Genomic DNA, 13716 nt, shown 5'->3' with positions numbered 1-13716 from the left:
TTCTCCAACCCAAACTGCTCACAAGGGCTGTTCCCACAGAACACAGCAATGCCATCTCTGTGGCAGAACCTGGTTCCTCCTTGACCCTCTCTGCAGGGTGACCTAGCCATAAGGTTCTGGGGTCTCTGGCCCAGAGGTCTGGTCACTGTTGGCCTTGGGACTCAGTCATGCAGGGCTTTCTGAGGGTGACGTCCAATCATGCCAGAGGCAGGCTGCCCTACTTTTAGACAGAGCTGCTGAGACTTCAGGGGTGGGGGGTTAGGTGGATTAATAACGCTGATGGTGATGATGATGACGACAAGTCACATCTATGGCGCATTTACCATATGCCAGGAATTCCCCTAAACATTTTGTGAACGCGTTCATTTAATCCTCATAACAATGCTATGAAGTGGTACGCTATTATTACTTACATGTTAAAGGTGGGGAAACTGAGGCATAGAGAGGTTGAGCAACTCGCCCAAGTTCACACAGCTAACTGGTGGCAGACTTGAGATTTGAGGTCAGGCAGGCTGGCCCCAAGAACACTTGCTCATCGCCCCCAAGCCGCGCTGCCTCACTGTTGCCTCCCAAGAGGGATATCCAAGCCTCATCCAGCAGCGCATGTGGCTCACCTCTGGAGCAGCACCAAGAAGGAGAGCTCCGAGGAGTCAGGGAGACGGGACTAACGGACATCCACGAGAGCTGTAAGGGCAGGCGCTCTCTGAGGCTGCATGGCGGCCGCGCTTGCCCCCCTGCCATTGGCCCATCTCTGAGCTTAACACCGCTCTGTCCTCATCTGCTGTCGTGAGCTCTGTGGACCTTGTAAATTTGGTCAGCCTTGTCCAGAACAACCTCAGACTTAACACACCTAAAACTAAACTTATCGTCTTTTAGCAAAACTCTGCAGCCAGATTGCCCACCATCAGAGAGACTCCACCACTCCCAGCTGTGATCTTCGGAGTTCCTTCTCCTCCCTGCTCTGGTCTCCTGATGTGTGAAAGGGGGAAGTTTTTCCAACCTATGGTTATTGCGATGATTAAATAAAATACTCCACAAAATGTCTTGGCCAGAGCCTTGCACATGAACATTTAATTAATGCTGGTAAAGACAACAGCAAAAGCAACTTTGCCATGTGTTGGCAGCAACCTAATTCCTTTGGTTCCAAGATATAACATTTTAGACCTTTTTTTTTTTGATGGTACGCAGGCCTCTCACTGTTGTGGCTTCTCCCCTTGCGGAGCACAGGCTCCCAATGCGCAGGCTCAGCGGCCATGGCTCACGGGCCCAGCCGCTCTGTGGCATGTGGGATCTTCCTGGACCGGGGCACTAATCCATATCCCCTGCATCGGCAGGCGGCCTCTCAACCACTGTGCCACCAGGGAAGCCCTAGACCTTTTTTAGACTGTTCTATTTTCTTCCTCTAGGGTGTTAGAGCCAGGCCCCAAGGAGAAAGGCTGTCAATAGGTAACATTGGGGTGAAGGATCTGCAAGCATGGAGTTCAGGAGAGGACTCCAGGCTTAGGTAGCTGGAAGCTAGGGTGTAAATCAGGAAGCACAGAGGACCGTTGTGACGGGGGCAGCCCTGGTGGATACACATTCACTGAACAGTTTTTGACATCTAATGATAATAAAACTCAGCATTTGCTGGGTGCTCGCTCAGCACCAGACAGGGATCAAAGTATTCCATGGATTAGCTCATGGAGTCCTCCCAGCAACTGCAGAAAGCAGATGCCATTAGTATCCCCACTTTACAGATGGTAAAATTGAGGCACGGAAAGGTTAAGTAATGGGAAGGCTGAGCTTTGAAGCCAGTCAGTCTGGCTCCAGAGTCTACACTCTTGACTCCTATGTTATGCTGCCTCTCACCTCCCATGTGCCAAGCAGAGAGACAGGTCATCTCCACTTGTGTGGAGCCCAGGCTGACCCTGTTCATTGGTGGTGACAAGATTACTGTGTTTTCCCCTCTCAACCCTCCTCCATACGTGCCCCCTCCACTGCATGTGCTCATTCACATCTGTGGCCATCCTCTCCTCTCATAATCAATCCAGATCGTACAAAGTCAAACACAATGCCCACCACCTCCTCCATGAAGTCCTCCTTGACTAAACACATCTCACAACGAACTTTTTTCCCCATGATTTTCCATAGTACCGTGGTCTAGCTCTTTGTTATAATACCTTGTATTATACTTCAGTTGTTTAACTAGGGCGAGAATTATTTACCTAATGATAGTCGTGTGGAAACAAAATCAGGGAAAGGTCAGGTAACTTTCCCAAGGTCACAAAGAAGTCCAGTGGTGGAAACTGGATAGGAGCTAAGTGCTTTTCTCAGTAGAGGATACTGAATGCCTCCCTGCCTGGCCCCAGTTGTATTAATAACCAAAAGGTTCTTCTATGAGCATAAATTAAGATATTTATGAAATTTAGTCCTTGATATCTCAAAGGGCTCTGGGCCTTCTGGGAGCTCCACAGGCTAAGCTGGTGGCAGGGATGTGCATATAGATGTGCGAGGTCACAGACTGGCCTCCAGTTAACCTCAGCAGGGCCCTTCTACCATGGACCACAGGGGTTCCTGCTGGCAACAGTCTAGATTCTGGTGATATGTCTCTGGCCCTGGTGCTTGGTGCCCCTTCCACATCTCCACTCCAAAACACTTGTCTTGCACAGGACACATTTCTGACAGTGGAAGAATGTGTGGAAATGTACCAAAAACCCAAAGAGCCTGTTGGTGTAAGTAAATATCATTTCTTATTTCTGCAGATGTATCCTTCTCTTGTTTATTCTTAGATGTGGCCTTGGGAAACTTAGAGGGGAATGATGAGTCAAGACGTAACTTAACAGCAATCCCAGGGAAGTGCAGCATCTTAAAGACAAGAAAATCAAACTGTATTCAGGGTAGCTAAGGGACTTGCCTAGGAGCCTACCCCAAGTAGTGACAGGTTTTAAATTTTTCGGGCTTTCCATCTCCAGTAGATGGAACTAGGATGTCTCCTGAATATTTGTCTTTCCTAGGAAGAGCAGTAGCCCACAGAGGAGTCCATTTAGTGAAGTGTCACGGGGTTTATGTCGGAAAGACACAGGCAAAACAACCAGTTCCCCTGACAGTGAGTGAAAGATGGTTTCCAGGGTGCTGGTTGCCTCCTTCCTAGTAATATCCCTTTGCAAAATGTGTGCATACAAAACAGATCTTCTTTCACATGGTTACTAAGAATTGTGCATTTGCTTTTAGGTTGTCACCACCGGGAAGGAACAACTAGATTTTGAAACAGGACCACACATATTTGATTTGCAGATTTGTGTGAAGGATGACATGGGTGTCACTGACCTGCAGGTCCTGACGGTCCAGGTAACAGATGTGAATGAGCCGCCTGAGTTTCAAGGCAACTTGGCAACAGGTAAGACACACTGGGGTGTGCGATGCAGCCCAGACGGTGGCATCAGGCAGGACGCTGGGTGACAGAGTGAAATAGAAAAGTAAATAAACAAGCAGCTGTTTCCCTGGAAAAGGCAACTGCTTAATGAGTGGGGAATAAGTGAAACGTCCGCCAGCCCAGGACTCCCAATAGTAACACCCAATAATTTACAAAGCCCTTTCCATCCATGGCTTCTCTTGGGCCTCTCCTGGGGAGGAACCTGGGGCTCAAGGACCTTAAGTGGATCATGCTGGAGGAAACTGGGCTGAGCCCGTTTACAGGCTTAGCACTGGATACCGGCCATTGACTGACTGGTTCATTCTCCGCATGGATGCTGACCCCTCGAGGGGACTGTGTATTTGGGGTCTGCTACAGGGTAGGGACAATACAGGGGACCGGAGCATAGGGTAACATCCTGCGTGATCTCTCCCTGGCTCATGGCTTTGAAGGCCATCCATACACTGACAACTCCCAAGTCCACTGTTATTTTTGTTTGTTTCCTATTTTTTGGACTCAATCATCTTTATTAACCTATCAATGTCACATTTTATATCAGTACATACTACCTTGTTATTTTTTTCAAAGAAATCTACTTTAGTACATCATATTAATAGTAAAAAGTCAAATAAGATGGCTAAACATCAACCTAGCGTATTAATGTCCTCTGGACAAGGCAAGCTAGAAACGCATTCACTTTACACACATGTAAGGGTAGTGTTCCAAATTAACTAAGAAGCTGCTACACCAGCTTCACCCTTGAACTCCTGACTCAGATAAAAACTGTCCTACCCAACATCTCCATCTGGATGTCTAATGGACATCCATGATATTGTGATTTATAATAAGAAACATATCTTTTGTCTTTGTCCCCTCCTGGCACAGATCCTAAAATCGTTGGAATGTCCTAAGTGATGAGTGATAAAGGTGTTTTTTCTTACATTAATGAGGTGACTTTTGGACCCCACCTAAGGATGGGTGTTGCCCACTAGAGAAACCAACCATACGATTAGAAGGTTGGACAGTGGAGGGGGGGAGGGGCTGGAGATTGAGTTAAATTGGGTTCAGTCACTAATGTCCAATGATTTAATCAGTCGTGCCTATGCAATGAAGCTTCCATAAAAGCCCAAAAGAACAGGGCTCAGAGAGCTTCCGGGTAAGTGAACACGTGGAACCTGGGGAGAGTGGGTGCCTGGGGAGGGCATGGGAACTCTCTGCCCCTTTCCCATACTGTGCCCTACGCATCTCTTCCATCTGGCTGATCCTGACTTATACCCTTTTATAATAACCCAATAATCTAGTAAGTAAAATGTTTCCCTGTGTTCACTAGACAGCAAACCCCTCTAGCAAATTATTGGAACCCGAGGAGGGGGTTGTGGGAACCTCCCATCTAGAGTCGGTTGGTCAGAAGCACAGGTGACCACCTGGACGTGTGATTGGCATCTGAAGGGGCAGGGGCTGTCTTGTATGATGGAGCCCTGCAGCTGTGGAATCTGACGCTATCTCTGGGTAGACAGTGTCAGAATCGAGTTGAGTTGTGGGACACGCAGCTGGTGTTGGAGAATTGCTTGGTCGTGTGGGAACCCCCCTAGACACACACTGGAACTGGTGTTAGAATCTGACATCTCAGACTTAATGTGCCCCCAAACCACTCTTGACTCCCGTCTCCCTCCCCACCATCCCAGACCAAATCTGCCTCTCTCATCTTTCCCATTTTAGTTACTGGCAACTCCATCTTTCCAGTTTCATGGGCCAAAACCTCACAGTTACCCTTGATTCCCCTCTGTCTTTCACACCCAACATCAAACCCATTAGGAAATCCTGCCAGCTTCTAAGTTTATGCAGAATCCAACCTCTGCCCAGCAACCCCAGCATGGCTCGCCGGGATCACGGCAGTGGCCACCTAATCGGTCTCCTGCTCTGCCCTTGCCCCCTCTAGTTGATTCTTCTTACGACAGCCAGAGGGATATTCTTAAACATCGGTTAAATCAAGGCACTCCTCTGCTTAAAACCCTGCAAGAACTTCCCATCTCCCTCACAAGGAGAACCAGAGTCTCCCTAAGGTCCTATCAGATCCGATGAGCCCCTTCCAAACCCCATCTCCTCTCCAATACATCTCCCCTTCACTCCTCTGCTGCCGCAGTCCCGGCCTTCTCACCCGTCTGTGAATATCCCAGGCACGCCCTACCCCGGTATCTTTGCATCCACCGTTTCCTCTGCCCCTTCCCCTGCATCTCTGTCTCCTCCTTTAAGAATCTTGACTCCAATGTCAGTGAACCTTCCAGAAGCACTCTATTTAACATGGTAACCCAACTCACCACATGCCTTATCCCTGATTCGTCTCCGTAACATTGCTCAGTAACATTCATGTATTTCATTCATTTATTTTATTTTCTATATCTCCCCACTAAAATGCAGGCTTCATGACAGCAGGGTTTTGTGTTTTGTGAATGGCTGTACTCCCAACATGTAGATCCGCATTTGGTACATAGTGAGAACTCAGTCAATATTTTTTTGAATGAAAGCCTGAGCAGTGATCAAAGCAAATGTACGCTGGAGCTTGGATGTAAGATGGCCTGGGTTTGAATTGTGATTCTATTACTTAGAAACTGAGACAACCTCACAAATTCTCTGAGCCTGTGTCCTTGTTTGTAAAGTGGAGATAACTACAATACCTACTTTACAGGGCTGTTGTGAAGACGAAAGGAGGAAACATAAGTCCTCAGCATAGTGTCTCCAAAAGAGTGAGTTAATGTTAACGTTCTCAGTCATCTCTCAGAAAGCTTCTCAGAAAGAGATGCCAGGACAGAGCATGGCGGTCCCTCGGGCAAGGATGGTGGTGCTAGTGACCCTGTCTGCTCCCTCTTCACCCTGCCGGCTGAGAACTCTGAAGTAGACGGAATCTATGTGTGGTCCCTTTCCTGAACCTTGGTAGCCCTCCCTCTCCTTTTTTCCATATTCTCTCTGTTCCACTATAAGGCCTCTCATTTCAGGGACTCATTTCTGCTGAGATGCTAAGTGCACTTGAGGGGTGACCTAGGCTCGGTTTAGGAGGAATTTGCACGTGAAAGTGGATCTGGAACTCACACTGGAGGTTCCCACTGGGTTACTTTCCACCTCTCTGTCCTTATCACTCCCCTCCCCCGCAAACAATAGTACCCTAGTTACCTCTCAACCCGGGAGATACATAAAGACTTGACACCAGCTTGGTCAATCCTAGCTCTTTCTTAATTCCCATAAATGGATCCACCCATGCAAGCTGGTCAGTGGTCTTACTCATGGCCTTAATCACTGCTTTCTTCTTTCCCCCAGTGCTTGGCTCGATATGGCTGTCCTGGTTTGGGAATTCCTCGTTTGTTTTATTTAATAAAATGTTTCTTTTTTCCCCTTTGCATGCCGGTATAGGTCTAGACCTCTACATAGTGGAAGGAGCAAAGCCTGGATTCATTTACCAGGTGGAGGCCTTCGATCCAGAAGACACAAGGCAAAACACACCCCTCGGTGTAAGTCTCCTTGCTAAACTGCAGAGGGGCTTTTCTGTGTGGTCTTTGACACAGGAGCCTGGAGTCTCAGCGGGGTGGGCTGGGTGGGGGCAGTGGGAGGAATCTGCTGTCCACTGCCAGGCACAGAGCCCTGGGGAGGCTGGAATGGGTGAGGGGCTTCTGGGGACAGACACCCCACATTAGATCCATGGCTCTGTGTGATCCTGGACAAGTTCTTAATCTCTCTGAGCTTCAATTTCTCCATCTATAAAATGGAAGAATAATAGTATAGCACCTACCATAGTAGGGGGATGGTTAGTATTAGATAACACACATAAAGCCACTTAGTCCAGTGCTGGTGTATCAAAATTGTTCAATATTTTTTAAATTCTAAGGTGATAAAAAACCAGCTATATTATTCTAAAAATAAGCATAAAATGTATACCTCAAAGGCAGGCATTAACACTTCCTTTTCAAGAGATGAAGACAAGCTGCTTGGAGCCTAGTTTTAAAAGAAAATTAGAAGACAGTCCCAGGAGTTCCGAAGAAAAGGAGGATTTCCACAGAGAAAAGCAGGAGACTGAGTCCTGCAGCATTGCCTCGTGGTTCAGTCTGAGACTGCTGATCCCCACCTTTTTAATCAGTTTCCTTAAGGGGGCTGCCAGTGGAGCTCTTGTAACCACTAACACTCAGGCCAAGAAGCCTCTTAGCTTATCTCTGGGCAAGGATGCCTCAGCTCCCAGCTCTGCCCACCGATGGGTGGGTGCACAGCTCCCAGCTTGTGTACCCAACGCAGCGGGGCAGCCCAGGCTGGAGAGGAAAAAACCAAAGCTAATGCCACCTGTCTAATCTTGGAGCAGACAAAACTCCAGCAAACCCACCGTACAGAGAAGAGAATTCTTGAACTATGACACCTGGGGAATCGGCAACGCCAGGAGGCTGTCTCTGCCTTTGCTGCATGATTTGCAGCTTCAACTGGACTACTTTCTCTAACAGGAGGGAGCTTTGGGAATGAACTCCAGAACCAGTAGAATATGGTTCTACAGGGTTCGCAACAAAGCTGTTTTAAGATTATTGAACATATCTTAAGTTAGGGAATAATTTGTTATCATTGGAAGGCAATCCTTCTGTCAAAAAAACAACCAATCAACCCATTCGTTCATCCAAGATTCTATCTGCATGAATAAGTGATTAACATGCAAACACTTAGTGGGTCCCTACTACCTGCTAAGAGCAATACTAGGTGCTTGAAATGCGTACTTATTAATAACACACTTGTTCTATAACTTACAAATGTGTTTGTCTGAAAGTAACAGAAAACTTAACCACAGTGGTGGATATGAGATTTGTTTTCCTTCCATAACAAGAAGACCAGAGGCAGGCACGCAAGCAGTCCAGGGCTGGCACAGCTGCTACTCTCAGCAACCTTGGCTCTTCCTATCTTTCTGCTATTTCATCCAGTGTATGTTGGCTTTGTTCTCTCTTTGTTAACCTCATGATTACAAGATGGCTGTTGTACCTCCAGGCTTTACCTCTAAGTTCCAGGCAGGAAGAAGAAGAGAAAAAGAAAGCAGGATGGGGTACAGGATAAAGGAGGCAGGCCAACCCAGTTTGTCCCCCCCCCCCAGTTTGGTGGGGAAACCAAGACCCTCCTGGAAACCCTACCCAGGGGTCTTCTGCTTACTTCTCAATGGCCAGAACTGTGTCTTATGGCCACTGTTGCTTGGTGGTGACCAGGGGAAAAGGGATTCTGGATGGACATTAAGTCAGCAACCCAAAGCACAGTACCACACTTATACATTTAATTCATTTCAACATTTGCCAAGAATCCACTATGTGCCAGGCTTTCTATTAGATGCTTTGGATACAAAGACGAATAAGACACATCTTTGTACCTCAAGAAGTTTACAGTCTGGATGGGAGACATTCATGCATACACCAAATAATGATAATTCAATAAGATCATTACTATAAAGTTTGTACAAGATGCAGTGGGGGCAGAGTGGAAGGAATCTCGGCTGTGAAGAAAAATATTTATTTTTAAATCTCCATTTCAATATATATTTCGAAAATTAGGCAGAAGGAACAAGGTCATGGCCCTTTCAAAAATACCTCCTAAGTCAGGTTGTTACCCTTTCAGATGAAGGGAAGCAGCCCAGGTGGGGAGCAAATACAGTAGGTGTTGCTCCCTTAAAAGAAAATGTAATGCCATCCAAAGATATCGGAGAGCAGCTGCAGGCCCTTGGAACCTGGAGCCGGGTGGCTGCAACTGTGGCTTCTGCAGTGAGTTTAGGATTGTTTGGGGAGGGGGCACTGCAGCAGAAATCGTTAATGAAGTATTTAACACCTGTGCTGGAACTGACAGCTGCACAGAAAGTCAACAGCCAGTCCTCAGGAGCAGTGAACATAACCTAGAAGGAACCTTTCTCAGACTAGCAAAAGGTAATAACAGTTCAGGAAGTAACATGCCACGGCCTTTGTACATAGACATTTTATTCTGCCCGCTTGGTGGTACTAAATGATATATTTTGCTCCCTACAAGGAGAAAGGAGATGGGTTAATTTGCTATTGACCAAACCTGTGCTTCTCAACCTTAGCTGTAAATTGAAACCACCAGAGGAACTTGCAAAAGCACAGAGATCTGGGTCCCACACCCTAAGAGTCTGATGTGATTGACCTGGGGTGTGGCCCAGACATCAGGTTTTTAAAGCACCCCACCCAGTGATCTCTTGTGCTGCCAGGGCTGAGAACCGCTGCTTTTTTTTTTTTTAATCGAAGTATAGTTGATGTACAATATTACAGGTTACAGGTGTCCAATATAGTGAATCACCATTTTTAAAGGTTATACTCTATTTAGAGTTATTATAAAATATCAGCTACATTCCCCGTGTTGTACAATATCTCCTTGTAGCTTATTTAATACCTAATAGTTTGTACCTCTTAACTCCCTCCCCCTAAATCGCCCCCTCTTCCCTCTGCCCACTGGTAACCACTAGTTTCTTCTCTATATCTGTGAGTCTGCTTCTTTTTTGTTATATTCACTAGTTTGTTGTATTTTTTAGATTCCACACTAAGTGATGTCATCCATTACGTGTCTTTCTCTGACTTATTTTACGGCTTTAAGACACTGTTTCCCACACTCCCCAGGTCTCTCCCTTGGAGTTTTGGATTCTGTGGGTCTGAGATGGGGCCAGGAATCTACAGATTTGCCAGATACCTTGGGTGACTGTTCTGGTCAGAAAGGCTGGGAACACTGGTTTATGAGTGCTTCTCACTGGGTGTTCAAGCCGCTGCATGAGAACATACCTAGGATGCTTCAAAAACGCAGATTCCTAGACTCTGCATCGGAATGCTGAATTGGACCACAAACTTCCCAGGTGATTCTGACGCATTCTGCCATTGGAGAACCACTGACCTGAGTAAACAAGCACAGACTTTAATAAAATACCAAAGCATGTGCAGGAACCCACCTGGGCTTGGTTTGTGTCTGTCATCTTACCTGGTGGGTTCCAGGAGTCACCTTGCTCATGGCAGCGACTAGAGGAGGAAGGATAAATTAAATATTAGCTCTAGGACACCTCCGGAACCTGCAACTCTTTTACAACAAATCCTCCACCCTCATCCAGCTTAATAAAGTGAAACTGTGTTTGTCACAGATGGTGCAAAATTGGGGCTAATACAGAAACCACTGGTATTTGCTCCCTCCCTTTTAAAGAAAGTTCTAAAGCATGTGGTTGTACATTGTTTGGACCCGCACTGACCAATAGAGCTAGACTGTGAGCCAGAAATTAGTGCTGTGCCTTTAAATGTTCTAGTAGCCCCATCAAGAAGGTAAAACGAAACAGGTGAAATTCATTTTAATACAGTTGAACTCCATATATCCAAACTATTATCATTTCAACATATAATCAACATAAAAATGACACGTGAGATACTATACATCCTTTTTTTCATAGTATCTCTTCGGACTCGTGTATTTTACACTTAAAGCTCATCTCCTTTTGGACCAGCCACAGTGCAGATGCTCTGCGGTCACAGGTGCCCGTCGCTGGTGGCCTCTGTGCTGGACGGTGTGGCTGGGGCCCAGCATTCGCTCCCCTGCCGGTGCACCTTCTGTGCTGTGATGGGTGCAGATGGAGGAGGCTCAGAGGCAAAGCATCAGGACACAGAGACGCGCAGGACGGTCCCTGTGTGAATAATTAGATTTACTGGCATTTCTGCCTGCCCTTTCTCCACCTCCTGAAGGAGGCTCTCTGGGGCCCACTCCCTCCCACCCAACTCCCACACTCCCCGCCCCTCATGCTTGGAAATGGCCACCGTGACTGCAGCAGAGCTTCCTTGGAGACTCGAAGGACGTTAATCAGTTTCGCAGCTGGAGGCAAAGTGATCTAGTGCAGCAATTCTTCCATTAAGGGGCTTTCTCTTGGCCTTTCCATTAGGGAAAGACTTTTGCATAAAGTGAAATGTGCTTTGTCTCCACCAGGGCAGACAAAGGATGAAATTAAAAGAGCAATAACCTTGCTACCAGCTGGGCTACCAGGAGGGCAGCAGGGGAAGCAATTCTCTCTCCACCTCCATCTTGCTCATGGCTCTGAGAAGTGGCATCACCTTGCAGTCTTCCTGAGAGTAGAGTGATCAGCAGATGACTGTCAGTCCCACTGGATGGAAGTTTTCAGGTCCCCTGAGCAGCCCCCTATTTCCTGGCGAGGGAAGGATCTGAGGCCCTCGCCTGGGCCAGGTAATGCCAGTGAAAATCAAGGGATTCTGCTCATCGCCTTCCGCCCACCCACCCACCCACACCCCTACTATTCACTGCCCCCAGGCATCTGCCTAACTCAGGAGTCTCCGCTGGAAGTCTTTACAAAACGCTTTATACTCCAGGTCCTCGTGAGAATGCTTGAGAAGGGAACAAGCAGTGCTATTTGAAAATTCCCACTCCAAATACACCACCACTGATGATGGTTCATACGTCGGGAGAGATACTTCCTCAAATAGAAGGGCATCATTGTTCTTAAGATTAGTGACGCCTGAATCAAAGAACAGGACCCAGGCTGATCACGGAAGAAGACTGACAGAATACAGGAAGATCTGCAGCTTCCTCAGTAAAGGATTGCATCCTTTACATATCTATAGCATGTTGCATTTATACATGTGGCTCTTCTTAAAAACAAATATTTGTCTATAACCCACCTAGCTCACCCTCATGATAATAACACACACAAGTAGAGCACAGTTGAGTTAAGGGCTTGCAGTAGGTTTTTTTATGGTAGCTGTTTTTTTCCTCCTAGGTGCCCTTCCCTCCCACTCCCGTCCCCCACCTCCCACCTCTGAGCTGCTTTGGGGTGGAATAGGGGGAAAAGAGAGGAACTGAGGCTTTTATAAAACATTCAGCTTACACTGAAAAATAATAGGACCGTGGCGTCATCTTTATAACTTGCCCTGGCCCAGTAGAGAGATGCTGCCTGTCTGGGCCCTCTGGGTGGGCTTGGGGGCATGTTCTCAGTGGCTGGTAGGGTCATTGGCACTCCCCGGACTTGGGAGGAATAAAGGTCCTGCTTCCCCCTGGAAACTTGGCCCCTGGAAATTGACTGCTCTCTTCCTACGAGCTGGGAGGCTGAATTCTTGTCGCTTGATTCCACTGCAGGCCCGAAAGCAACCGAGGGCTGCAAATCAGCACAGGTTGGATCATTATTCGCCCGTGACTCCAGCTGTAGCGGCGGGGGCGGGGGCGGGGGCGGGGGCGGGGGGGGGGCGGGTGCCGGCCCGGAGGTGGCGTGCCCTCCCCAGGGAGCCTGACATTTCAGGAAACTGGGCCAGCTCCCTCGCAGCCTTTTTTCTCTCCGCACCGGTGGCACAATAAAGGATGAATGGGGCAGGAAGCCTGCTCATCGTTCTCCACCCCGAAGCTCTGTGTCCGTGAGCAAAACATTGCCGCCAAGGGGCTGCAAAGAGAGAAACCTGGGGTGACGGTAAAGGAATATTCCCTGCGGGGACGCTCGAGAGCTTGTCTGACAAGCATTTGTTCACAGAATTGATCTGATTACTCAGGACTTTTCTTAGCCAGTATTGGAGCAGAGAGGGGCTGCCGTTGCTTTTCATCCTATTTAATTTCTGTTTTCCAAGAACGAATATCAAGGGAGCAGCTTTGATTAAACAAGCCTTTAAAAAGGGAAGAGAATGCCAGGTTTTACAGAAAGCTTTGCTGAGTCGCTGGCAAATGGCCACATGACATAATATTTTTAGTCTATGGATATTATCTCCTTTCTAAGTACCAAACTGCTATTCCCATTAACAGAAGCTCGTAGGTTCAGGGATAAAGGAAATTAGCCTGGCTCTAAAAGAAAAAAAAAATCGGGATTCCAGGAAATCAGCCTCTTAATAAAAATTTAAAAGAAATTCCCCGTGTTCTAATCCTACAGCTCTCTCCCCTTTCTGTCTGCTGCTGTTGCTTTTTTCTTGCTTGCTGAGCCTGGAGGACGATTTCATACCCAAGTCCAGCATTACCAAATTGAAACAGACTTTTTATAAAGGTTGGCAACGTTTTTGTTGTTGTTGCCTTTTTAAGATCCTTTAAGGTGGGAATGGGGGTCTCAGATGGGAAACACGCGAGAAGAAAGCCCCAATATTGAACATTTAACAAATATTTATTGAGCACCTAGTATGTGTTAGGCATAGGGATAGAGCAGTGAATAAAATGAAACCCCTTCCCTCATGGATCTCACATTCTAACTGGACAGTAGTAGTTAACATACATGGACAGCTTCCCTCTGCTAGGCACTGTTCTAGAACTTTACGTGATCTCCCCATGGGGCATGCCTTATTATTATTCCTCTTTGTTGCACA

The 13716-nt window shown here is 47.1% G+C and overlaps 1 protein-coding gene across 1 annotated transcript in view; it reads left to right on the top strand.

Moving 5' to 3' along the window:
* Positions 1–13716, top strand: part of CDHR3 (cadherin related family member 3) — a 47769-nt gene that overhangs the window by 3139 nt on the left and 30914 nt on the right. The window contains exons 2-3 of the mRNA XM_067747634.1: positions 3211–3376; positions 6797–6894. Of these exons, the coding sequence (XP_067603735.1) occupies positions 3211–3376; positions 6797–6894 (264 nt within the window). The remainder of the gene's footprint in view (positions 1–3210; positions 3377–6796; positions 6895–13716) is intronic.

Source organism: Pseudorca crassidens, chromosome 8 (assembly GCF_039906515.1).
Source record: "Pseudorca crassidens isolate mPseCra1 chromosome 8, mPseCra1.hap1, whole genome shotgun sequence".
In the NCBI taxonomy this organism is placed as follows: domain Eukaryota; kingdom Metazoa; phylum Chordata; class Mammalia; order Artiodactyla; family Delphinidae; genus Pseudorca; species Pseudorca crassidens.
Note: the sequence above shows the minus strand (reverse complement) of the source record. Positions and strands in the feature narration are given on the sequence as shown.